Source organism: Dasypus novemcinctus, chromosome 21, assembly GCF_030445035.2.
Source record: "Dasypus novemcinctus isolate mDasNov1 chromosome 21, mDasNov1.1.hap2, whole genome shotgun sequence".
Classification (NCBI taxonomy): domain Eukaryota; kingdom Metazoa; phylum Chordata; class Mammalia; order Cingulata; family Dasypodidae; genus Dasypus; species Dasypus novemcinctus.
In genome coordinates, this window is record NC_080693.1 from 11,158,009 (window position 1) to 11,185,552 (window position 27,544).

The 27,544-nt window shown below is 41.2% G+C and overlaps 1 protein-coding gene across 2 annotated transcripts in view; it reads right to left on the reverse strand.

The window, feature by feature from the left end:
• The window catches only part of LOC131274953 (uncharacterized), a 56,490-nt gene that overhangs the window by 1,958 nt on the left and 26,988 nt on the right, over positions 1-27,544 (reverse strand). The window contains exons 1-15 of one of the 2 annotated variants that reach the window (XM_058283323.2): positions 22,687-22,816; positions 21,652-21,713; positions 21,152-21,176; positions 16,392-16,547; positions 10,490-10,560; positions 10,008-10,032; positions 8,167-8,237; positions 7,693-7,720; positions 5,430-5,500; positions 4,981-5,005; positions 4,323-4,396; positions 3,843-3,867; positions 2,440-2,499; positions 577-665; positions 57-166 (exon numbers count right to left, since the gene is read on the reverse strand). In XM_058283323.2, the coding sequence (XP_058139306.1) occupies positions 57-166; positions 577-665; positions 2,440-2,499; positions 3,843-3,867; positions 4,323-4,396; positions 4,981-5,005; positions 5,430-5,500; positions 7,693-7,720; positions 8,167-8,237; positions 10,008-10,032; positions 10,490-10,560; positions 16,392-16,547; positions 21,152-21,176; positions 21,652-21,713; positions 22,687-22,714 (920 nt within the window). In that variant the 5' untranslated portion in view covers positions 22,715-22,816. Of the gene's footprint in view, positions 1-56; positions 167-576; positions 666-2,439; positions 2,500-3,842; positions 3,868-4,322; positions 4,397-4,980; positions 5,006-5,429; positions 5,501-7,692; positions 7,721-8,166; positions 8,238-10,007; positions 10,033-10,489; positions 10,561-16,391; positions 16,548-21,151; positions 21,177-21,651; positions 21,714-22,686; positions 22,817-27,544 lie in introns of those variants that run through there. The other variant, XM_071210271.1, reaches the window with a different exon arrangement.

A 27,544-nucleotide genomic window follows, 5' to 3' on the forward strand; every position in this document is an offset into this window, starting at 1 on the left:
GTGCACATGAACTTGTTTCCCTTCCCTCTTCATCCTACCCACTACTCCACACTAACATGTCTTCTTCCTCTTCTTCCTCTCTTTTTACATCGTTGATTCCTTCTGTGCATTCTCGGAAAAGAAGGTTGATGTCAACAGACTCCTCCTCCTCCAAGAGTGTAGGCAGCTGCAGGGTAGAGAACACACTTGCTTTTCCAGAGCCATATGTGGAGGAACACGGCAGTGAAGGGAGAGTCCATCCCAGAAAAAACTTCCCAGGGGCCAACCCCACATGATGTGGGCCAATGCTTCAGACTTCAGCACAACTTCTTGCCTGGGCCATTCAGGGACACACCAGTTGATGTATGGTGCATAGTAGGGTTGGAAATCCATGCAATGTTAAAATGCAGTAGGTGAAGAAGGTGGAGAAACATTTTAAAAACATTGTCAATTGTATAACCTCACCTTCCTGGAGGCTACCAGGACCTTTGAGATGACAATTGTAAAAGGAGGGGGAAAGAGAAGAGCTACAAAGAAATGTTTACAAAGAAGAAACAGGAAGATTTTAAAATTAGGCAAGAAGAGGAAATAAATTACATGCATATTGCCATTCTCTACGTCTGACTCTTCTGAGTCCGAGAAAAACGCCTCTGAGTGTACCATTGCGGTGACCGTGATAGGGTGACCTTGCAAAAGGAAAGGAGAAAGTTAGGATTCAGGGGAGATTTAGAGCCCCTATTGTCTTTGTCATGCCGTGACCTGAGCTTGGCACCCAATTCTGTCTGTATCACTCCCAACTTTCTTTGGGCCTCGATAGCGTCTCCTGTGCCCTGTGTGGTTGGCCTAATGTCAACAGGGTCCGTTTACTAGACCTCACATACTATAACTTTGGGGAGGAATGCCCATTTCCTCCTTGTCCTCAAAGAAGGCAGTCATATTCTCTATGTCTTGCTAAGCATGATGTTGATTTCCTTTCCATCATCTTGCCTCAGGACCTCCCTGCCTCTCTTCTCTCTCCCAATACTGCTTATTTCCTTGATTCTTGTCTTCCATTCACATTATTCTTCCTTATGAGAACATAGGGGAATGATCAAGCGTATCATGCCACCCTCTCCATTCAATGGATTGGCCTATTACCAATTCAACCAATGCCAGATGCAACGCTCAGGATCTGGAGTTGAATCAGATCTTGTGGAAGAGAGCTACCACCAACCCCCAAAATCAAGTGGTTTTTGAAGTGTCTGTTATGGCTTTAGGTGTGAAGCAAACATTCTGTCCTCTCAATATCTCCATAGGTTCCAAAAAAAAAAAAAAAAAAAAAACGATTTAGAGAGGATTAACAGGAAATTAGACGTAAAGTAACTTGTCCACATTCCCTTATCTTGCAAGTGTGTTAATAGCCTTGTGTAGAATGTGTGGCCATTTAAATGAATTCAGCCTTCTAGGTTCCATCAAGCCTTCTTAGGCCTGGGTACCTTGGGTGCTTTGAGAAGCCTGTGGAAAGGCACAGGGAGAGAAAGGAATATTGCTTGAGAAACAGGGCATTGCTGACCATAGCACTGAATTCAAAGAGCAGGAGGAAACCTGTGGCCCTGCTGCCAAGAGGCTCTGATTTGGGCATACTCAATTCCAGAGCACCAGCTCAGTAGGATTCTGAGAGCCAGTGTGTGAAACAAGTCAGTGGCCCGTTCACACAAGTCCTCAGAAAGCCTGCTGGGCTTTGCAAGCTCTTCTGGGGCAACTAGAATCAAACCATTCTCAGATGTAATTAAATTTAGGTTTCCAAACTACATTGGCATTTTGGATTTGGGTTGGAAGTGCAAAATAGTAGTGAGTTCAAGAATTTGCTTTAGCCACGCCTCTCAAGGACACAGGTACAGGCTAAGCTCAGAGAAAATGTTCTTCCTGGCTTCCAACCCATGGTTAACCTTTAAAGCAGGATCCACAGTAAGGATGGAACATGAAGAAAGTAAAACTAGATCTAAAATTGCACGGGATGAGGCCTTACTTCTCAAGTGCCATCTGGCACTAGCTAAAAACACTTTGTCCCAGGTCCAGGTGACAACCTGAGAGGTTGTGTCCCAACAGACCCGCTCCATTGAAGTTCAACACTTAAATCCAAACCACAATCTCTTGTATCAGTTACTATGGGAGGCTAAGCAAAGGAAACAAAAGTTTTGTTGTCAGACTGTTGAGAAGACATGAAAAAACTAATCCGTGGGAAGTTAATTAAAAAAAAATACATGGAAATTTCATTTAACACGCATCACACACAAAGCTCACGGTCATTATATCTCCTACTTTTATGTTATTGAAAACGAAAAGATGGAAGCAGGCCCTCATAAGTATTTCCTATACTTTCTAATATCATGCCCCCTTCCATAGACTCGAAGGCACCAGGTATAACTACTGATCTTGGTATCTTCTCCATTGGATCCTTCCTTGAGAATTGTAACCTACCTGGATTGTCGTCGTCGTCATCGCTGCTAGTGGAGTCATACTTGCGGTCCGCAAGCCAGTCTTTAGGAAAACAAAGATCCGCAGGAACGTTATTAAGGATTGGGCCACTCCCATCCCTCCCTTCTTCCTTGAGACCTTGCTGGCTACCATAGGAAAACCCAGCTCTCTACCCTGGGTTCTAAGACCTTCCTGGGCCCCTCTGGAGCCTGAGGCCTTAGCAAGAATTTGCAAAGTGCTTGCAAGTGAGGGAGAGGAGGGGAAGGTATCAGCTCTCAACTTCTCACTCCCTTATTTAGCTGGAAAATAGAGCACGGACCTCCAATCTTGTCACCCTGAAATTATGACTCTTTGGGCATGCTCTGTCTTAGATGAGTTCAAAGCACAGACCTAGTGCTAGACTCTGGGCTGCTGCCTTGGGGAGCATTTTGTGAGGATGAACATGTTCCCTTCTGCATCATCCCTACCACAGCTACCAGCACAAATGGGCGTTGGGCTTTAGCAAAACTGCAAAAACTAGAATCTGCTCTAGATGCCCTGGCTGTGTGAACTAAAATGACAAATGTTGACAAATTCGTAGGAGAACTTTAGAGACTCTGCCAGGCAGAAGAGGCTTGAAGAAAACGTGTGGATTAGGAGTCAAAGCACCTAAAATCTCAAGTTCTTTGGTCTGTATTCATTAAATGTCCAGTTCTGAAGATTTTCTTTCACCTTCTCGAAACTTCCCTGTCTCATATGTTAATGAAGGGACATGTATGTCTGCCTTTCTTTCATCCTGACCATTCAAAATGCTATGAGGTATAAGTAAAGCCTTACAAAGAGGAGAGATTTATGATTAAGCCAAGACATATTATTACATCCCAGAAAGAAGGGTCCTGTACCACATTTCAGTCCCTGTAGAGCTTTGTGAAAATTGTCTTTGATGTTGATGGATTATTCTTGAGTTATTGCGGTATACTTGACATACTGTAAGCCACACTAATTTAGGACATAATTTGATAATATTTGAAGAGATATTGATGGGATTTTTTACAAAGAAAGTTGACACTAGTCATTGTGCTGTTTGGTGTGTGAAAAATCCAGAAGACACATTAAAGACTCACATTTGTACGCATGCCCGTTGAGAATCAAAACGTGTATCCTGAGAATCACATCACAAACATACACATGTAAACACACACCACTTTCATGCAGACAAACACATGCCAACTAATCAGTACTCGACTTCTTAAGAAAGACAACCCTAGTTCTTACCTGGAATGTCCATTTCATTCACCACACCCAAATCCTCATTCCCTCAAGGAGGTTGTCATCAGGAACCTCTTTAAGCTCAATTGACAAGGAAGGCTCATGTTTTTTAATATCTGGACTTTTTCTCAGCAAGTGTATGACTTCAGAATACTTACCATTGTTGCTTGCTCTTGGGATTGGCTGCAATTTTACAGAGAAGATAATGCCGTAAGAATCAGAACTTAATCTACAGTGCTACAAGAGGCCTGTGTCCTCTTGGAGACTTCAGAATACAAGAGGGAAAGAATGAAGTTAAGGAAAACCAAAAGCAGGTGTAAAGCATGAACAGTCCTGGATGATGCATCTCTCAAGTACATTTTGATTACTAAGTACAAAATTCTTAATTCCAGGTGAAAAAATTTCTGCTAAAGAATGTCCTCCTGCCATATGGTTTATAACCTGGTGCTGTCATTTATGATTGCCCCCTTTAAACTGGGATTAGCTCCTAAAAGATGCCCACTGAACACTGACCCACCAAGCATTTGAACCTCTCATCTATATTGTACGTGGTCAAATTCTCATAACTGAATTGGATGAGAAATGAAAGAAACCAAGAATGCAATGGTTCTATCTCAGATAAAGAAAGTTGGCCTTACCTTGGTGTAAGTAAATGGAGTGTGCTCTATGGCCTCGGCACTTAGGAGTTCCTCCAGCAGGCCCTCAGGGGGAGCTAGGAAGACAGAGAGTTAGCATCAGTACATTGGGGTAGTTGCTCTGGGTTCAGTCAAGAAGCATTGCTTGACTTGGACGAGGGACTAGAATAACAAGGAGGCAGGTATTCAGCAAGACTAAGTGAGCTGCTAAGGAGTGGAAGGAGGGCAACAGGGAGGAGCAGTAACACAAAGGGACGCAGTCCTTGGCACTGTAGCTAAAGACGTCCCAAAGCACCATAAAAGAAACCTGCAAAGGTACTAAAAAAGAGGATGTTGTTCAATGACAGTTTCTTACCACTCCTCCTGCCCATTTTGAAGCCCACTGTTATTGTTGAACTTTGAACATTTAAATACACGTAAAGTGTGCAACTATCATGGGATATGAACAAAAACCCAATCCACCTAAGGGGAACACAACTGCTAAAAGTACTGTACAATGTGGCCATTTTTCTTCCTCTAAAACAGAAGGACCCCTCTATTTCTTATGCCCACATGGAAGGTAAAATCAGATTGCTTTCCACAGTAAAGAAAGCATGAAACTCCTAGTTTAAATCATCTAGATGTTTTTAAAAAAGAAGTAAAGTGATGCCAAAATACATACCATTTTCACTTACTCCTGAAGCCACCTACAATTAGAGAAATGAAAACACTCTGAGGACTGGAGCAGGCTGTATAGTGTTTGCACAGTTGGGTTACTCTGTTGCTGCCTTTAGAAAACTAGATGGGAAACAGGGGTTGAGATGAAGGCCCAAAAAGTAATTGTAACAGACACTTGTGGAAAGGCACAGCATTTCCTCTTTTATGCATCTCTCCCATCTATTGAGGAGGAAACCTAGCCCTGTAATGTAGAGGGGACTCCTTGAAGACCCTCTTGAAGCAGAGATGTTAGTAAAGGGTTCCAAATAAACACTCTTCTGACTCAGGAAATTGCAGGCATCATCTATAATTATTTGGTCTGATTTTCATATCTGAACTCAATTGGCAAATAAAAGAAAGGAAAAAAACTTAAAATCAGCAATTTGACATCAGAGAAAGAATGGGTGACCATACCTTGGAATTCGATGGAACCTCCTCATCTTCCCTCTCACTGGGGGACTCATCCAGCAGGCCCTTAGGGGTTCCTGGGAGGACACAGAGTAAATGTCAATACATTGGGCAGTGTTCATGGGTTACTCAGGGACCTACCCTGACACTGCAATGGGCAAGAAAATAGGGACCTGAGGGGTAATAAGTCTGTAAAAATATATTGGTGGAAGAAGGATGGTAAAGGAGAAGAGGAACAGGAAAAAAAAAAAAGAGAGAAATGAAGACTTTGTGTCTGTGTACCTAAAGGCAACCAAATTCAACATGATATATTCAATCTAAAAATAGTATTAAACAGATGGTATTACTTACAGAGCTCCATCACTTTTCCTTCCTGTTTTTTATAATAGTTGTGTTTTTATTATTTTCTTTAAGATTTACTTTTTATTTCTCTCCCCTTCCTCCTTACCGCCCCCCCCCCCCCAGTTGTCTGCTTTCTGTGTCCATTCGTTGTGTGTTTTTCTGGGTCCACTTATATTCTTGTCAGCAGCACTGGGAACCTGTGTCTCTTTGTTATGTCATCTTGTTGCGTCAGCTGTCCATGTGTGTGGAGCCATTCCTGGGCAGGCTGCGCTTCTTTCATGCTGCGCGGCTTTCCTTATGGGGCACACTCCTTGTGTGTGGGGCTTCCCTGTGTGGGGGACAACCCTGCATGGCACTGCTCTCCTTGTGCGCATCAGCACTGCGTGTGGGCCAGCTCATCGCATGGGTCAGGAGGCCCTGGGTGTGAACCCTAGAACTCCCACGTGGTAGGTGGACACTCTGTCCGTTGAGACAAAATCTGCTTCCCCCTTCCTGTTTTGAATCTAGACAAGTTGTCAATGCCCTTTTGAACTTTCCAAGGTCATTTCCATCTCCACTAATGCAAAGTGCTCCTACTACAATACTAATCTGTTGTATAGTGTTTTATTTATTCATTTATTGGTTGACTGGATTTAATTCTAGACAAGGTATTCTTTTGTATTGAGTCACTAACACGTGTCATAAAGATAATTATAGGGTTTGTCATAATACTCATGGACTACCGTCTAAAAGTACCCAATGTTCACCACGTGATATTTTCCCTTCATCTTCCTTTCCATTACCATGTTTTTGTATTCATTGCGTGATGTGACTCTCCATGCTTATATGATCCATCCCACAGTGGGAGAGTTAGTTAGGATCGACTGAGGGTTGAGCATGAATCTCTATGCTAGCTATAAGGGAAACTTGAAATACGAATGATGAACATGAACCTAATGGCTAAGAGGGAATTTTTGAGTTCTTACTCATTACTCTTCCTCAAATGAGTAGCTCACAGAATGATCTTTTTTTTTTTTTAATGGCTTATGGTGATAATGTTATTAAATAGATGAAAATCTCTCCTTGTCTGTCTGCTTGGGCCATGTGCTGAGCTGTGAACCAGTACTGGCAGCGATTGGCAAGCTTGTCCTACTAAAACCTCATGAGTCTGAGAGTCTGTGAGTTTACCAGCAACATGTGGGGCTCTCTCTGTGTTTTCCACACTAATAACTGTGAATAAGTACCTTGTAAAATGCACCTGCTAACCTGTGTTATGTGACCCCTGTGAATATCTAATACGTGAGTGTCATGTTTAGGAAATGCCTAGGGCACATACATATATATAGGCAGTGGAAATTCCTTCATTGTCACTAGTGACCCATACCTGTGATTAGGTAATATTCAGTAGTTCAGAATAGTAGTATAGGGATTACATGCCTCACTCCAAATCTTGTCTCTACAACGTAGGAGTTTGAAATCTCGGGTCATTAATTTACGCCCCTCGGAACCTGGCTGTAAGGGATAGGGAGAGTTTACATAATTCCAGGAATGATTCTAGTGAGATGTTTACAGGTTATTGTATGCAATATGTGCTGTGGTGATGTGATGGTGTTTCAGAAAAGTTTCAATGACAGTTGTCCTGTGTATGTTGGACGCTTCACTTAGGGAAACACACAGCAATGCCCCAACACACACCTTCTCAATCCCTCCAATAGGCTCGCTCATACACACTCCATGACTGCCATAGACACAAATCCATACAAGTGAAGTGAATACATCTACTGGGAGAACAATAGAGCATGACCATATTCCTTATCAGGAGGAATTAATGTTTAATGTGTAACCATACCTCAGAAAATCCCACCAGTAACTGGAACCACCTTGGCTTTCCAGGCAAACCTAGGATCTAATTCAAAATTACCTCAATTCAGTAATTCTAGATACATACCAGCAGTTTGACTTTCTCCTGGGGCCACCTGCAATTAGAGAAAACCTTATGAGGATCAGATCATGTTTTGGCTGTTTGCAAAGGATTTTTGCTTGATTTGCAGCATTAGAAATTCAGGTGTGAAATAGGGGTCAAGCAAACCTGATGAGCAGGTGTAGCAGACACACCAAGAAAGGCATGAGCTTTTCCTGGACGCACATTTGTTAAATTCAATTTGTGTGGCGATTACAAATTCTTAATCCAAGGAGAACAAAATTGTAGCTGAGCAAAAGCCTACTTTGTCAACTTCTGCTCCCCTTTGTGGTTGATCTCTTCAATGTTGGATCAGTTAGAAGAGGCCCCACGTGATGCTTCCCACCCCAAGGAAATGGAATATTTCATCGAATATGTTCATGATCAGGTATCCTCATCTGAAATCAATTCTAATGGAAGAGACCAAAAAATCAACTTTAGATCAATGACTAGTAAGCTCACCTTGGCTTTAAATGGGACCTCTTCATCCTCTTGATCACTTGGAAGTGCCCCCATCAGTTGTTCCTGGTCTTCTAGGGTGACACAGAGTAACTCATCACATTGGTGTGTTTCTCATAAATTTCAAAGTAAATTTATAGTCTTGGACAAGATTCTTAACTGTGTAGAGGAGGTAGTTTATCAAGCATGCTGAGAACTGCTGTGGGACCATCGTCCATCATGAAGGAAGGATGCAAAGAGAGCAGCCAGAAAGAAACAAAAATATATATCCCTAGCTCTGAAGCAAATATCAGCCTAAACCTTCTGACCATACCCAGTGTACAAATGGCACTGAAAAACATGCTATGATTCAATGCCTGAGTCCCATCATCCTTCCTCTTTGTAGTATATCTCAACATAAGTGCCAGTATCTTCTGGACAACTCCAAATGAATTCAATCTCCATGCCACATATATAGACACGGCATTTACCATTTGTTCTACAGAAATTTGTCACTTGATTAGAAGCAAAGTTTTCTGGTGGTCTGGATTCCATTCCATGTAATGCATTCTCTTGCATTTATTCACTAACCCATTGGGATAAAGATAACATATCACAGAAGATTGGGAGTACTAAAATCTTACCATTTAAATAGTAACACTTATTAATCAGATGGTTTTACCTCCAGTCTTTCTTTTCCACACCAAGTGTGGGTAGCCATTGAAATATTGAATGATATTGAAATATCACTGGCCATCAAATATGGGATAGCCATTATGTAGGGACATATAGATTGAGTGTCAGCACCCACAAATGCAACTCTTTAGGAATGTTTCCACAAGGGGTTTGGACACCAGGTTAAGAACCAAGATGTATCTGCATTCTTATTTTTCAAAGACCATCTCGTGGGACTCGTGATTTGAGTGCCTATCGTGTCCTTTGGGATGATGCTGTCATATGTACTAAATTGTCCTCCCGATGCCTGTCTGCTTTGGGTAAGCTCCTGAGCTGTGACCTCAATCCAGTTATCATGGATCATGCCATCCTATGTGATGCCTCATGACTCTCAGAATTTGGAGCTGCTCATTACCATGTATGCTTACTGTGTCCTTTGAGCACTAATAACTATATCAAAGTCTGTGGTGGTCAGCACAGGTAGTTGGCCTAGGTCATGTGAACACTGAGGCTACTTTATAATGATGGGCAGTTTTGGTCTCTTTGTGGGCTCATGTAATTCTGGGGTATGCATCTATACAGATGCTGTAACTCCCTTGTATGGTTTCTGGTAAGCATATGGCTGAGTGGCAAGGTCAGGTCTGTAACTCAAGGTATGATGACATGTGACTAGGTTCCCATTTAGGACCTTCCCTTTAGCAGTGCCAGAGCTTGGGATGTTCACCTTTGCCCTCAGTTTTCCATCTGTGTTGTGGTCGTAGAAAGCAAACCCCAGATCCAGCTTTGGTGAGTGTGGAACAAGTTCATGTACATAGAACATGCAGTGGTGATGGGGTATACTTGAGAAAACTGTCCCTGTTGTCCCTGGTAATTGTCCAGTCTAAATGGGATATAACATCTGGGAAACTGCTCATGGTTGCCCCCATATATGCACACACACAAAGTCAAAATTACACCACAAAAACTCACACTAGACTCCCCAAACCCCCATGCATGCAAAGCCTGCACAACCTAAAGAGACCACAGACCAAACCACAGACTGTAGTAACAAGGGCAGATTCCCTTCACAGAAACCATTTCCTCATCACCATGATGCTTTGTCCAGGATGTCCCCAGCTGAAAGTTTTCTGGAAGTTCCTTATTTCACCTCTATTTTACCCTCAGAAGTGGGATTAGCACAGAATACCTACCGTTTTCACTTTCTCTGGAGTTCCCCTGCAATTGCAAAAAAGAAAACACTATGAGGATCCTAGGATGTTGAGTAGCATCTTCTCAGGTATTGGTGATTTTATGAAAACTGATGGGAAGCATTTGTAAAGTCAAAGGCCCCATAAATAAACATGGAAAATACATTAGGAATGGCTCAATTGTTGCCTGATGGATATGACTTTCCAGACCACTTTGATGGGAGTTACAAAAGTTTGAATCCAAGCAGAATACTGGTGCCGAGGCAAAAGCCCACTACCGTATGCTATAGAACCTGGTGCTTCAATTTCTAATGCCTTCTTTATCAGGGCACTTTTGGAAAGAGAAGCCTTCCAAATATCCTTTCCCCTGACCAGTGGGTGATATCTATAATTCACACCGTCATATATTATGATATTTACTCAATTGAAAAGGACAAATAGGAGAAAGGAGTATTTCTATCTTAGACCAAAACAGATGACCTTACCTCAACATTAGGTGGAACCACTTCATCCTCCCTGTCACGAAGAGGGTCCTCCACCAGGTCTTCCAGGGGAGCTAAGGGGACACAGAGTAACAGTCAGTACAGCGGGGTGTGGCTGATACTATTCAGGGATCTTTGCTTGACCCAGACAGGGGCTTACAATGTGCAGGTCTGGGTGGTCAGGAAACATGGACTGTGGAGTTACCCAGACACACTTCATGGAAGAAGGAGACCAAAGAGAGGAAGCATGGGCATCAGAAATAGGATTCTTGGTTTTGTAGCTAAAGAGAGCCTAAATCAAAGTGAAATAGCTCACGAACAAGTGGTACTAAAATGTACAATATGAAACAGTGATATGGTTCCAACTCTTATGCGACCCATTCTGAAATCCAGCAAAATTGCCAGAATCTCATTGACATCATGAGATACTGCTTCATACTCACAGATCTTTGTTGACTTTGAGTTTCTCATTTGTTCTACAGGATTTTTAAAAATTTTCAACAAGTTAACATCTACATAACATGTAATTTGCCAGTTTACCCATTTTTATCTATACAATTAATTTACTACCATCAATTAATTACATGTCCAATGTTGTGTTACCATCCCATCAAACATTCAATTCCAAATTTTCTCATTACCTGAAACAGAAACTCTGTAGCCATTAACCAATGAGACTAATCTATCTCCTTAGCCCTGGTAATAAAGTCTAATCTCCTTTTCTTTCTCTGAATTTTCTTTTTCTTATATTTCAAAGAAGTACATCGAAACAGTATCTTTCTTTCATATCTTCCTTATTTCCTCAGTATAATGTTTTAAAGTATCATGCATATAGTAGGGTGCATCAGAACTTCTTTACTTTGTGTGGCCCATCCCATTCTATGGATATGCTTTTGTTTTTTTTTACTGATTCCCATATTGATGGACACTTGGGTGGTTTGAAACTTTTGGCCATTCTGAATGATGCGGCAACAAACACTGAGTTTTCACATACCTATTTGTGTCCCCTCTTTTAAGTTAAATTCTTTTCATATATAGACCTAGTTGTTAGATTGCTGGTCCCATGGTAATCCTGTGTTTATCTCAATGAGGGATTGCCAAACTATTTCCCAATGTGGCTGATCCATTTTACATTCCTTCCACCAATGTATGGGCCTTCCAGTTGATTCACAGCCTCCCTTGTATTTGTTATTTTTCATTTTATTTCCTCTTAAAAACATTAGCTACCCTACTGGATATAAGGGGCACCTCATTGTGGTTTTGATTGGCATTTCGTTGAGGATTAATTATATTGAGTATCATTTCTTGTGCTTATTATCAATTTGCATATATTCTTTCAAGATACATCTACTCAAGACTCAGCTAGTTTCCAACCCAGAAACTAAGTAAAAACCAAGTTTACCTGCTTTGCTTAACAACAGCTACATTATTCACGTATCATCTCCCTTTTGAATGAATCTGACAAAGATGGCAAAGATCCTATTGTTGACAGCCTAAGTGTAATGACTGTTCTTCTGAATGAATGAGTTTCCTGACTGTTAACAGAGACCCAGTCAAGTGAGATGAACGGCAATTACAAATGATAGTGGTCTTATCTATTGTGAAGTCCTTTGTCCCAAAATGCATAAAAACATCACTTTGGATTATGTTTTACCTTAATTATAAGTGTCTCAATTGATATATTTGCCAAGGCATGGAATGAACCATAACTTAACCTTGAATAGAGTTCTGAGTGAAGAAGAATTAGGAGACCTTTATAGTGACCCCAATGTTGGCAGCACCTAAATGGGAATATATTTCTTTGCTGTGCTGTATGTGTGTTTGTGTGGGGTAGAGTGGAGAAAGGCGGGATGGAGAAAGGATTGGGAGAGGAGTGTTTAGGAGAGGTATAATAAGACACTGACCAGTATTTTACCAGGAAGCGCTCCTGTGCAGTGCCTACACGATGACTGAAACAGTGATTAAGGCATCTAGGAAATGGGTAATTTTCAAATGACACTTGAAGTAAATGACAAAATAATTTTATGTGTAAGACACTAAGTGTTTATCATAAAGTTCCAATTCTTTGAGTAATTCTCAAAGAAAGAAAAATGAAAAGGTATCAGAAAAAAATGTAAATACCAAAGCATTTGCAACAAAGTTTTCAGGAAATCAAAAGGGGAAAAGAAATAAAATTAAACCTCCCCAGAAACATGAAACATTTCCCTAGCCAGAGAGCACATTGATGTAGAAAAAGGCATGTAATACCATTCCCAAGCTCCCTTATCCAATCAGCCAGTGTCCCTGTAAAATGAGAAGGGACACAGAAAGAAACAGTAAAGGGAGAAGGCTATATGAATGTGGAGGCAGAGGCTGGACTCATGCAGCTACATGCCATGGATCACCAAAGATTGCCACCGTCCACCAAAAGAGAGGGAAAGCCAAAGGAGAACTCTTCCCCTAGGGCCTCCAGAGGGAGCATGGTGCTGTGACACATTGATTCCAGACTTCTGCACTCCAGAGCTGTAGAAGAACACATTTCTAGGTCTTATTCTTTCCTTTTGCTATTATGTGGCCAAGATTTTGGTACTTTGTATGGCAGCCCTGGAAAATGAATATAGTACCCTTTACGATATGGAAGGCTCCATACAAATGACCACCACTGCTGATTCACAGCCAGTTTCTTTCAACTAATAATTGACACATGCAAGGACGTGAGTGTTCTGCACACCTCAGGACGATCTCAAGGACTGCCATAGAAAACAATGCTTCAAGCAGGGGTGCTGCTATGGGCTCTAGAGACATCTGGACACTTGAGGCCTTTCAGCCAAACTCAGGAAATTGGCACCACATGGGTGGGCCTTACCTTAGAATATATGATAGCCAGTCTCCCTGGTGTATCAGAGTTAGGCTCATTTCCTACACACGGTTTTTCTGCCCATGTATTTGAACCTATACTTATCACTATATCCATTTTTAGATGTATGTCCCAGAGACTTAAATCTGCAGTGTGTTCATATGCCAGTGGAGCCCTGAATCTCAGCAGAGTTGCAGCCAACACCTACTCTCCAGTTCCTCAGATTCACCCAGGATAAGTAACAAAAGAAGGATGATGGACAACGCCCATCCCAAAAGACAGAGAGTATCTAGCACTGCAAGCAACAGTGTTTCCTCCATCTGCCCCATAGGACCTAACACCCATCTTAATCAGAAGTAGCGTGGGCATAAGCATTCCAAAATCCTCAAGATTGAGGAATGAACACCCATAAGAGGAAAATGTAAATATGGACCAAAGTAGACTGATTATTACTCTAGGACTAGAAGTCCTTTCCACATTGATGGAAAGACAGTGATCACCGCGGTTTCTGTGGGGAAGCACAGGGAAGAAAAGGTGTAACATGGGGCATTTTTGGCATATTGGAATTGTTCCACATGGCATTGCAATGACAGATACAGGCCAGTATACATTTTGTCAAAACCTGTAAAATTGTGCAGGGCATAGTGTAAACTGTAATGCCAACTATAGACCGTGGTTAGTAACAATGCTTCCGTATTTGTTCATCAATTGTCAAAATATATCACAATAATGAAATATGTTGTTAAATGTGTAAAATGTGAGCAGATGAGGTGGGGTATATGGGAATCCCTATATTTACAAATAACTTTCATGTGATCTAAAACTTCTTTAAAAATGAAGAACATGTGAGTACTATAGGTAAAGCCCTTAGAAAGGTTGTGGTACAGTGTCACTTTCACATGAATGTTCAATTAGTAAATCTGAAAGGATGTGCAAAAATTTAACAGTTGGTACTTAATGACAGAACCTAGAGGAGTACAGAAAATGGAGGGAAAGTCAATCAAATTTCAATATACAGTTTTTCATATACTTTTATTTGTCTACAAGTACATTATTTTTTGTTGTTATCTCTTTTTTTATTCATTTTTAAAAAAATATTACATTAAAAAAATATGAAGTCCCATTCAACCCCACCGCCCCCACCCCCCACTCCCCCCACAGCAACACTGTCTCCCATCATCATGACACATCCATTGCATTTGGCAAGTACATCTCTGGGCATCGTTGCACCTCATGGTCAACGGTCCACATCACAGCCCATACTCTTCCACGTTCCATCCAGTGGGCCCTGGGGGGATCTACAATGTCCCGTAATTGTCCGTGAAGCACCACCCAGGACAACTCCAAGTCCCGAAAACGCCTCCACATTTCATCTCTTCCTCCCATTCCCCGTACCCAGCAGCCACCATGGCCACTTTTCCCACACCAATGCCACATTTTCTCTGTGGACATTGGATTGGTTGTGTCCATTGCACTTCTATGTCAAGAGGGGGCTTAGATTCCACATGGATACTGGATGCCATCCTCCTGCTTTCAGTTGTAGGCACTCTAGGCTCCATGGTGTGGTGGTTGACATTCTTCAACTCCATGTTAGCTGAGTGGGGTAAGTCCAATAAATCAGAGTGTAGGAGTTGACGTCTGTTGAGGTTCAGGGCGTGGCTATCATATTGTCAGTCCAGAGATTCAAATCCCCTAGATATATCTTAAACCCCAGCACCAACTACAATTCCAGTAAAGTAGCATGAAAGTCTTGTGAAATTGTTGTTATCTTATGCAAAAAACCTACTCTCTGAAATTCTTGAATACAACAATGATTTCCCTTTTTTTTGGGTACATATTTGGAAATCCAGGGAGGGCAGAGTGCTGAGTTCTGTTTGTTATCTTTGCTGTCTGGGGCCTCAATGGGAAGTCTCACTGGCTGCACACAACTCGGAAACATGTGGGTAAACTTCACCCATGTCTGTGTTCAGAAGCAATGCTTTGATGTGAAGCCTCTGTGCAACCTCTCCATGTATCTATTAAGGCAACACCCCACTTCCCAATACCAAATCTAGTTAGTTTCCTAGTGTTTCCATAATAAATTGCCACAAATTGGGTGGGTTGAGAACAGAAACTTATTCCCTCACAGATCTAGGGACAAAAACTCCAAAATCATCGTGTCCATAGCACCACTCTCTGTCTCTCTGAGGAGCCTAGCCAGGAATCACTCCTTGACTCTTCTGGCTTCAGGTGGCTCCAGGTGCCCTGGCTTATGGCAGCACAACTCCAGTCTCTTCTTCCATCTTCACATGGCCTCCTTCTCCCAGTGTTGGTCCATCTTCACACAGCTTTCTCCTGTCTCTTACCTTCTTATAAGTGCTCTCTAGTCATAGAATATTAACACCCACCCTTAATTCAATAGACCTCATCTTAATCACATCTGCAAATACATTATTTCCAAATGAGTCCACCACACACAGTTACCAAGGATTTCTGAATGTAATTTGTGGGACACAATAAAACACCTGAATTTTTGTCACGGGAGTTACATGACAATATGCCTTTGTCAAAATGCACAGAGGGGTAGATAGGAAGCATGACTCTCCAGAACAATGTACTGGTGCTGTCCCTTTAATTGTACACACATCCATAATAATGAGAGGGGTCAACAGGGGAAACAGTGCTGGGTCTGCACTGGAAGGATGGCAGGGAAACATGTAGGAACTTTTTGTACTCTCTGCACAATTTTTATGTGAACCTAAAATTCCTCTAACAATTTATATCATTTTTATAACAATCTCACAGCACTTTTTTGAAGTCAACTCTTTCAGCTAAAGTTCATAAATAGATTAATGACCAAATATTACCTTGAAATGCTGTGTACCAGTAAACACAAACCGACTTTTGTCAGTGCATCTTTCACTATGGGTTGTGGTGCTATCTACTAACACGATTAATAAAGTTGTCAAACATGAATTTTAAAAAAAGATGGTGTCTTAGCCTTTGTGTAGGTTTTTCCTCAGTAGGGGACACTAAATAAACCACAGGCAACATTACTGAGGCAATACAATGATTGCAATTCCACTGTACCTTCCAAAGAAGAAGAGTTGCTTGGGGACATTTGACGGCCCTTCCTCTTCCTTGGCCACATGGTGATTTTGCGACGTCTGACAGACTGGGAATGGCGGGCAGTAGACTTTTTGGATTGAGTAGCACATTTTCTTTTTTTATACTTGAGACATGAACCTGGGAAATGCATGCACAATAGAAATATCAGTTGACATGTTATTGACACTTGAGCATAGGAAATCTTTAATGAATGATTTAGAGTTCAAGCTATCATCCTCTCATTAAGGAGCTTCCCAGAAGACCCCATTGGGTCTAATTTTGGTTTCAAAAGATGTAGTTTTGTGTTGTTCACTTTAGACACTCAATAGACAGATGCAGGATGCCTTTTTGTAGATGGGACAGCATAGGAAAGCAGCAAAGCACAGTGGCCAAAGTATGTGTGCTAGTATCAACTGGGTTCAAATACCATTTAGAGGCCACCCAAGCCAGGTTATAGCTTGTAAATTTTCTGGGTTCAGTTTTCAGCACTGTCATTTGAAAACTTTAATAAGATCTACTTAATTGTGCATATTATGAAATTGAAAGAATGAGTAAGTGCAAGCAAAGCCTTAAGAAAAGTGCCCAATACGTCATAAAAGACTTAGAAGAGCTCAATTGTTAAAAGTTGGGAGGAATAAGCAAGTATTCTACTAGTGCTTTCCTCCAGAGAGGGTGGCTTGTCCTGAGCCTTGATGGCTCAGGACAGGGGAGGCGTGACACTGACTTTCAGCCCTACATGGGTGTGATGCTTTAGAGCTCCTGGAGAATATGCACACTGTCCTGTCAACCCCAAATGAGTCCTTTGTGTTCACAACATTGCTGAGTGAAGGATTTGGGTCAGGAAATGTAAGCACTACTCCAACTTGGCAAATTCCAGGGGTTCCAAGTTCCCTCCCAGGAGCTGTGGACAAAGGCCAGCCAAGTACTTGATTCCAGGGAAGAGAATGGCTCAAATCCTCACCCTACTGTCTGCCTAAAAGCTAATTCTCTGATGCAGAATATGACTCAGGTTCCCCCAAATGGAGTTCCTCTGAAGGACCAGGGACTCTTGTGGACATCCTACCCCAAACTATTCACACTGTCAGCTGCCTTGTGCAAGACTTCCTGGGGGTCAGCTAACCACTCCTGATGACCAGTCATCAGCTTGGCTACCATGGTGGCTCAGAACCCAGGATTTTCACAAATAACTGCCCAGGGCAGCTCTGCAAAGCACTAGCTCCCTTCAACCAGTGAAGCCTGAATAAGCAGTGAGGAAGGAGAGAGTCCCCATCTAGGGATTTGCTCAGCAACCCGGGCCTGCATTCCTTTGGGTCCCACGCTCTGATCAATTAAGGGATTTCCCTTCTACTCCCTCTCCCAGGCTGCCCTCAGAAACCTGCATCCTCTGCTATCGTCCCACAGAAATCCTGCCAGGAAATCCCAGGTACTTTCCTTTGCAATCTCTGGTCCAAAATGCAGACGTTTTCCACGCTTTCAGCATGTGTATTCAGAAGAATGTTCTTTCTGTAATTTCCCTTTCCCATCTTTGTCTTTCTGGAGTTTGGTATCGAGATTCTCTTGATTTGATGAAAGAGTGTCCCTCTATCTATTCTTTGCAAGTGTGTTCTGCTTTGGCATTATGTCTTTATGAATATTGTGTGGTAAACATAGGAAGCCACTGGGACCTGGAGATTACTTTTGTGGGCATGCTTACTTTTTGTATTTCTTTTTTCTAAACATGAATGCTTATTGTAATGGTTGTGAAGTACACAAATGCACTTCACAGGGCTTGGTGGTTCATATAAACACACGTGTTGTGAACACCCTGACCTACACTCAGAATGTGTCCAGCCCCTGGTGGCCTATCGTTTGCTCCTTCCTGTCAGTAGCCCCCAGCAATTACCACTATTCTGACCATGATCACCGTCCTTTAGAGTTCTCTCTTTTTCACACCCTATCAATGGAAGCACACAGTATAAACTCTTTTGAGTACGGCTGGATGTTATATCTGAATATTGTGGGAATTCCAAGCTGTTGCTGTGTGAATCAACATTTGCTATTTGGAATGCCAAGTAATTATATCACATTAGGACATAGCACAATAAGTGTATTCCTTCTACATTTTATACACTGTATTGTTTCCCTGAATGACTGCTCAGGATCAAACTGTTGCAAATGAGTCTTTGCAGGCCTTTGTGTGGACATTGCATTCGTGCCTCATTCATGGCCCTTAGATTATACAGAACAAGGACAGGGCCTGCTGGGTCACAGGTGCACATGCCTCTAATCCATACCAGAACACTGTTTTCCAGGTGAATGTAACAGCACCCTCCCCACAGCATCATGGGTGAGTTTCTCCATGTGTGCACCCATTCTTGGTGTTCATCTTTATACCCAGGTCGTTCTGGCACATTTAAGAGGCACCCAGAGCATCCAGGATACAATTATCCCTTCTATACATCAATGCAATTGACATGTATTGTATAGGTGACACGTTCTGCAAAAGAACCTGTACTGTGGATGATTTGACAGGAGACAAATATCAAAACTTTTTAGTTCTCCTTTTTTTTTTTTTTTTTTTTTGCCTTTTAATATCTTGGAGAATGAGATATTCAAGTTAAAAGTTTTCATTGCATTTGTTTCCCGGCAAAAATATGAAATGAAAACACCTATCTGTACTTTGAATATGTTTTTGTCATACAGGGTATAGTCTTATAAGTAACACTACAAACAAACCATGCAAAGAAATCAATTCTGTGATGTACTTCAAAATCTGGCAAAAGTTGTCTGTGAAGATAGACAGTTCACTAATGCAAAAGGCTGTTAAAAGGAATCCTTCCATTTAAGTTAAGCATTTATTTATATAGTCATGCTTCATAACCACTGAAGCACCTTAAAAGTCTTAAGTGAGTTGTTATGAGGAAAAAACCCTAAAGAAAATCAATATTTGATATAAAACAGAAAGAAGAAAGTGGGTCATTAGTGACAACGCTGATTACAGGAGGGAATGAAAGAAGGAGGGAGGGAGAGAGGGACAAAGGAAGGAAGGAAGGAAGGGAGGGAGAGAGGGAGGGAGGAAAGAAGGGAGGGAGGAAGGAAGGAAGGAAATAATGGAAAGGCTCAGGAACAAATGAGAAGCAGATTCCTTGGATTTCCAGCTAAGGATTCCTAAAGTGTCTTACAAATGGTAAATCTACAAATGCACAAATAGTAATGTGTTCATTATGACACAACCTGCATCCCATAACACCATGTGTTTTGAAGCACAGCTTAACTACCTTTAAAACCATTTCACCTTCCACAGGTCCATTTATGCTGCCTCTCCATTTGTTGTCCCTTTTATGGAAGTTTACAGTTTATTTAGGGTCTGGATTATTGAATTCTGGGCACAGTATTTTGTGTATTTATTCAGTAAGCTGTTGACATATAGGAAATCCAATTTTGAAATTTAAAATGTTGAAATCCTAACATTTAAGATAACTACTCTTTTTGCTATTGTGTTTTCCTTCTCAACTTAAAAAATTGTTTGTATTTATAGAAGTTGTAGATTATGTAAATGTTACATAATAACAAATTCCTCTTTTATTCCATGTGTGTATTCATGAGTGAGCTGGTGCTTGATCTGTGATGGCACTAAGCAGCCCACTCTGGAGAATTCATTAAGGAGATAGGCATGGGTTGAGCACAGAGGATCTCTAACCAGGTGCACAAGACAGTTCAATAAGGGTGACCTGGGCTAATAACCGAGGGAAATTTTGAGTTCTTACCTTCCGCTGTACATACAACTCATGGCTTGCAAGACTGGCACATTTCTTGGGCTACTGGCAATAATGTTAGCAAATACACTAAAAGAATCTCCTGATTTTAATCAGATACTGGCCAGGTAATGACGAGTCACCCAAATCTAAGAGATATTGTCTTTGTTTCCCTACATAGTGACTTTGAACTCTCAGATATGTGACTGGACAAATGCATGTGAAATTAGCAGTATGGTAATTTGAGAGGTAATCTGGGTTATGTGACACTGGCAAAAATCTTATACCGATGAGCAGTGGTTGAAAACTCGATAGGCTTGAAAACTTTCAAGTACATGCATAGATGCTAATGTTGTCCAATTTTCCCATGTACATTGTTTGATATCCCCATGTCTGAGCTTTAAATGCACGTTCAGTTTCAATATTGGAGCCTCATGCCTGGGTACAGAACCTGGCTCTAAGTCTTAGGCTCTAGTGAGATTGTTGACATGTGTCTCTGTGCCTCTGTATTCCAGCTGAGGTGTCAGTATTTTAAACCCCTGCATGACATATGGCTGTGATGAGGATTTAATAAGTTACTGTATGTAAACTGTGCACTGGTCAGAAGGAATTATTTTCTTGGTAGAGTTGACAATGTTGATTTACCTGTGTAAACAGGAACACTGTCTAGTATGAATAAATACAAGCACACACACACACACACATTCAGATTCACAGTTACACAACACAGACTTACTCATTGCCATGCCTCAACTACAATCAATAGTAATCCACACTACCCAAGGGCAACCCAGCTGCTTCCAGAAACATGATCAAAGTTGAGGAAACATGATCAAGGTTCTTTCCCTTGAGATCAGTTTCTCTCACACCATCCCCAATTCTCACTCCCACAAGGAACTGGGAATTATCCCAATTATCCCCACCTAAGCCATCATGGAAAGCCCACCTATTCATCTAGATTTCTATTATTTTCTATCCCCAGCCATTCAGTGATTCCAGAATACACACCTTGTTCTCTTGTTCTTGAGGCTACCTGTAATGAAAGAAAAGAAAGCATGTGAGAATCAGATTAGGCTGGGTATTGTTTACACAGGTCTTTTGCTCTCTCAGTTGCTGTAGAAAACCAGATGGGAATCCACTGTTAAGTCAAAGAACAAAAAAGCAAAGTAGAGGACACCATTAGAAAAGGTGCAGACCCTCCCAGATTGTATTTCCTTCTATTCCTTTTTGGCACACAATTACAAAAGTATTAATATAAGGAGAAAAAAATGCCACTAACGCAGGGGGTCTTCTACATAGTGTCTCCCAACTGACACCACCAATGTTGAAGGCCCTCTGGCACCAGCTGTCTGTTGGAAAGAGAGTCTACCCATTCCTGCTTACCCCCAAGCAGACAGTACCTAAATTCTATACTCTACGTGATGAATTTTTCAAATCTGAATTTGATTGCAAAAGAAAGAAACCAAGAAACCAACACATTTATTTTAAATACAGAAAGTCAACCCTACCTTTGTGTTAGATGGGTTCTCCTCACCTGCCCTGGCATTAGGGAGTTCCTCTGATGGGTCACCTGTGGGAGGCGGGAAGACACAGAGTAACTCTCAGTATATCAGGAATACATCTCATGAATTATTCTGGGAACACTGCTTGACTCGTGATGCTTCTCTTTATGGATGTTGGTTATACCAAACCAGAACTGGGCTGCTATTGGGCCACCGACTACATAAATATTATTTCTCTTCTCATCTATATACATTATCTTTTTTTCTCTGTGTGGGGAAGTGTCAAAGCACTTGCTTATCTATCAATGTCTATGAGTTCATTTTCCTATTTTTCTATCTATTGCTGTGTGTTGAAAGATATGCTGCTCATTGGGTGGTAGAGAAAAAAATTACAGTATTTTCCCCATACTTACCATTAGGGAGGGCAGTGGGTAAGTGAAAGCATCAATAAGTAAGTATGTCAAATGAAAATTTTGGATAAACCCCAAGGATAAAAGGAAAGGTGCATATTGGTTCATAAACTGACATTTAGAAACTCAAGTTCTTGGAAAACTAGTTATATGAATGGAAGCAATGGATTCCCTAAACATACTGAGTTACATATGCATTTCAGGATGCATAGCAATGGTAAAGCATGTTAAAAACCAACTTTAGTACACTTCGTCTTATGAAATGCCTCACTTCTGATGTCTAGCCACCCATTTTAACTCCAAATTCTGAAATGAATAATTTACTTGGCCCTTGCTGAGTGAAAAACAGCATCAAAACAGACATGGAGCTGAGGAGAAGATGGAAGGGTACAGAACATTAAAAGAAATGCTAAATTTTTCTAGTGGGAGATTCATTTTAAGGCAACCAGCTTGATAGAAGGATCTAAAATATGAACAAAGTAGTAAGAGACAAGTATAAAGCTCATCTGAAATGTTGTAGGATGAGTTGGGAGAGGAGAAACTAGAAAAGAATGAGGAGAATATTTTGTTGAAAAATAACTAGCCAATTTGAGGGGTATTAACTAGATTAAGTAGGTCAGTATGTTCACACCTCTTGAGCAGCAATTGAGGTTTCCCATCTCTATGAGCCGTACGAACGAAGCTGGGAGCTTTTCCACCTGCCACCAACTTCAAATCTCTCTGGGCACAGAGTGACAGTTAGAACCGTGAGGCAGATGTGCATCATGAAGTAACCATGGCGACCAGTCATCACAGAATTTTCAGAGTGAATGCCTTCTCCATATTGCAAGGTCCAACTGCTGCTGTGTGGCCATTTTCCTTTGCCACCAGCAATGACTGGGTGCTCCTATTTCTCCACATCCTCTCCAGTACTTGTTATTTTCCATTTCTTAATAAGAGCCATTCTAGTGGGTATGTTATGATATCTCATTTTGGTTTTGAATTGCATATCTATCATAGCAATGACAGGGAGCATCTTTTTTTGTGCTTTCTTGCCATTTTTTACCCTTTGGAGACATATCCAAGACTTTTGCCCATGTTTCAAAACGTACTTTTAGTTTCATTTTTTCACTGTTAGAAACATTAATTTTGATTCAGTCTACCATAAATAACTCAGGAGAGATTCCACTCAGTCTCAGATGCAATATTTTGTTTATTTTTCAAAGATATATACATCACACAAAACGTTCCATTAAAAAATGAAGGAGATTCCCGTATGCCCCACTCCCCACAACCCCCATTTTCCCACATCAACAACTTCTTTCATTAGTGGTGCACATTTATTGCATTTGATGAATACATTTTGGAGCATTGCTACACAGCATGGATTATAGTTTACATTGTAGTTTTCACTCTCCCAGTCCATTCAGTGGGTTATGGCAGGATATATAATGCCCTGCATCTGTGCCTGCAATATCATTCAGGTCAACTCCAATTCCCCAAAACGCCTCCATAATACGCCTCCTTTTCCCTCTCACTGCCTTCAGCAACTCCAGTGGCCACTGTCTCCACATCAGTGGTATAATTTCTTCCATTGCTAGAGCCACAATAATTCCATAGTAGAATACCAGTAAGTCCACTCTAGGCCATAGTTCATTTCCCAATCCTGAGGACTCTGGCATGGCGATGCCCACTCCACCGTGCAACTGACAGCAGCTTTGTCCGTTTTTTAATTGGGTTGTCTTTCATTCTATGTATGTTGATGACCTTCACGATTCTTTATATTTTCTAGATAGAAAACCCTTATTGGATATATGATTTCCCCATATATTCTTCCATAGAATTAGACTGATTTTGCTTTCATTATAAAGGTATTTTAGGCACAAAGGCTTATAATCTTGATTAGGTCTCACGTATCTATTTTTCTTTTGTTGCTTTTGCTTTGGGTGTAAAATCTAAGAGGACATTGCCCTGGAGAACTCCCTCCTACCCATGCATTCCCCATCAATGATACCTCACTTCAGAGTTTCCAACAACTGAGGGAGTGCTGAGTTCCCATTCTGGGAAACTCTGCCCCACTCCCCAGTGGAGCAGCAACAATACCCCAAGTACAAGGGCAAAGACCAGTGAAGAAGGATGGTCCAGTGATGGGCCCTTGATACTGATGACTATGTTTATGGGCCTAAGTGCTTTAAATTACAAGTAGGCCTAAACTGTAGGGTGCCACGAGTTACATCCCAAGAGCCTCCACATTGCTCAAATGTGGCCACTCTCTAAGCCAAACTCAGTATGTACGTGCATTACCTTCCCCCCAGTGTGGGATATGACTCTGGGCTGAGGTATTACTACCAACACCTGCCGGTGACGCACCTAGAGAAAGACCTTGAATAAAATGGGTAAGTGGTAAAGACAAATGAGTTTATATGGCTAAGAGGCTTCAAAATGTGTTGGGAGGTCTTCAGAGGGGTTGCACTTATGCTCATCTCAACACGATCTCAGAGACAGCCAAAGTAGGTACAACCCCAGGGAAGGGTCCTTCTGAGGGATACAGGCACACCCAGGTCCTATGATCATGACAGATGGCTCTGGAGTTCACTGCCTTGTCAGTGGAATTTGTGTTCCTGAGTGTGGAGTTGGATTCAGATGTGACCTCTCTATGCATGCTTCTTCTGTCACTTTTCCCTTACCTGTGATAGGTGCTGGGTTTGGTGTATGCTCAGGAGACTTGAATCTCTGGACTGTCTATATGCCAGCTGGGTCCTGAGCCTCAGCAGAGTTGCAACACCTACTCTCCTGTCCATTGGACTGCCCATGTCAACTAACAGGGAGGTGAGGATAGTCAACCACTGCACCAGGGAACCAAGAGAGTCTACAAATGCAAGTGGGAAAATTCCATCCATCAGCCATGTGGGATGTAAGCCCCCTTTTGATTTAAAGTTGGAGTGGACATGGCCATCCCAGGGTCCTCAGGATGCAGGAATAAAATAGAATGGATTTACTGGTATTCTCCTATAGAATTGTCATGACTCTAGCACTGGAAGAATTAAATCATTTCATTGATGTGAAGACAGTGGCCATGGGAGTTGCCGAAGGCAGGGACGGGGGAAAAGAGGTGTGATATTGGGGCATTTTCAGGACTTGGGAGTTCCCCTCAATGATATTGCGGGGACAGATGCAGGCATAATATAACCTGACATAACCCACTGAATGGACTGGGAGTGAGTGCAAACTACAAAATAAACTATAATCCATGCAGTGTAGCAATGCTCCAGAATGTGCCCTTCAAGTGCAATGAATGTACTGCTCTAATGAAAGAAGTTGTTGATTGGAAGGAGTGGGGGTGTGTGTGGAATGCAGTATATGGGAACCTTTATGTTTTTTAATGCAAAAATTTGTGTGATCTATGTATCTTTAAAATAAGAATGATAATAATAAAATATTTTTAAAAAACAAAAATAAATATTGCCCAACACATGGTTCTGAAGATCTTCTTAAGTTTTCTTCTACAAGTTTTATGTTCCTAGTTCTTTTAAGTCTTTATACGTTTCAGTTAATTTTTGTATATGATATGAGATAGTTGTCCTCCATCATACTTTTACATATGGATGCCCAGTTCTGCCAGCATCAGTTATTGAAGAGACCATTATTTCCCCATTGAGGGTACCTGGCATCCTTGGGAAAAATCAATTGGCCATAAAAGAGAAGGTCAATTTCTGAACTCTCACTTTGATTCCATTGATCTATATATTTATTCTTATGCCAGGACCATGTTTTTATGACCACTGCTGCTTTGTAATAAGTTTCAAGTCAAGAAAGGTGTATCCTCCAACTCTGTTTTTCATGATGGTTGTGACTTTTCAGGATAGCATATCCTTCCAAATAAATTTGATGATTGTCTTCCATTTCTGCAAAGCTGTTTATTGCAATTTTCATTGGGATTGCATTGAATCTATCATTCGTTTTTGGTAGAGTTGATACCTTGGCAATATTTAGCCTTCCAGTCCGTGAGCATGCAATGTCTTTCCCTTTATTAGGTCTTTGATTTCTGTTTGCAGTTTTGCAGTTCCCATACATAAGTTCTTTACAACCTTGGCTATATTTATTCTGAGATATTTGTTTTAATTGTAATTGGAAATGGATATTTTTCTTCATTTCCTCCTTGAAACGCTCATTACAATCGTTCATAAATATTACAAATTTGTGGGTGTTTATCTCATAGGACATCACTTTGCTCAATTTCTTTCTTGCTCTAGTATTTTTGTTGTGGAGTTATGAGGCTTTCTATACATGGAATCTTGTGGTTTGCAAATAGTGAAAATGTTACTTCTTCCTTTCCAGTATGGATGACTTTGATTTATTTTTCTTCTCTGCTTGCTCTAGCTAGAATGTCCAGTACAGTGCTGAAGAGCAGTGGTGACAGCGGGCATCCTTGTTTTGCTCCAGATCTCAGAAGGAAAGCTTTCGATCTTTCACCATTCAGTATGATGTTGGGAGTGGTTTGTTTCATATATGCCTGTATTAGTCAGCCAAAGGGGTGCTGATGCAAAGTACCAAAAATCTTTTGGCTTTTATAAAGAGTAATTATTTCTGGTAAAAACTTACACTTATAAGGCCATACAGATTCCAACTCATGGCTGCTTTCCAACCAAAGCCAATTGCCATGTGTTGAGACAAGATGGTGGGTGTTCTCTGCCTCCTTCTTTCTTCCTCTTAAGGCTGCCGGCCCAGTTTCTTCCAATCTCAGCTTTATGCTGGCATAGGGCTTGACTCTCTGGGCAGACAATCAGGAAATGACTCATCTCTCCTCGGGGCTCCGGAACTGACAAAGTTCTCTCTTCCTTGTCTTCTTCTCTCTTCCTGTGTGTTGTCTTGAGTAAGAGTCCTTTTGTACCAAGGGTGTGGGTACTCAAACATGAGTCACACCCTCCTGACTTGGTTGAATCAAAGCCCACATTTCACAGGTAAATCTTAAAAATATTTTTTTATTTATTTTTAGAAGATACTTAAGATTACATAAAATGTTTCATAAAAAACTATAAGGGATTCCCATATGCCCGACTCCCCACCCCTCCCACTTTTCCTCTCATGAACAACTTCTTTCATTAGTGTGGCACATTCATTGCAATTGATGAACCCACTTTGGAGCATTGCCACTAAGCATGGATTGTAGTTTACACTCCCTCCCACGCAATTCTGTAGGTTTTGGCAGGATATATAATGGTCTGTATCTGTCATTGCAGTGTCATTCAGGACAATTCCAAATCTTAACAGGTAATTTAGTTAAAGACCTCTGTGGTGAATCTAAGGCAATCAAAGTGGGTTACACTGAGGAACACGCCCATTTACAAAATAATGTCTTTCGGGGTTTACAAACATAATGACACTTGGGAGGTCCATTGATTATTTCAAACTGCCACAGTGTTCATTCTCATGTAGAGGGCATTTCCTTTTATTCTTACTTTTCTAAGTGATTTTATGAGGAAAAGAAACAGGATTTTGTCACATGCCTT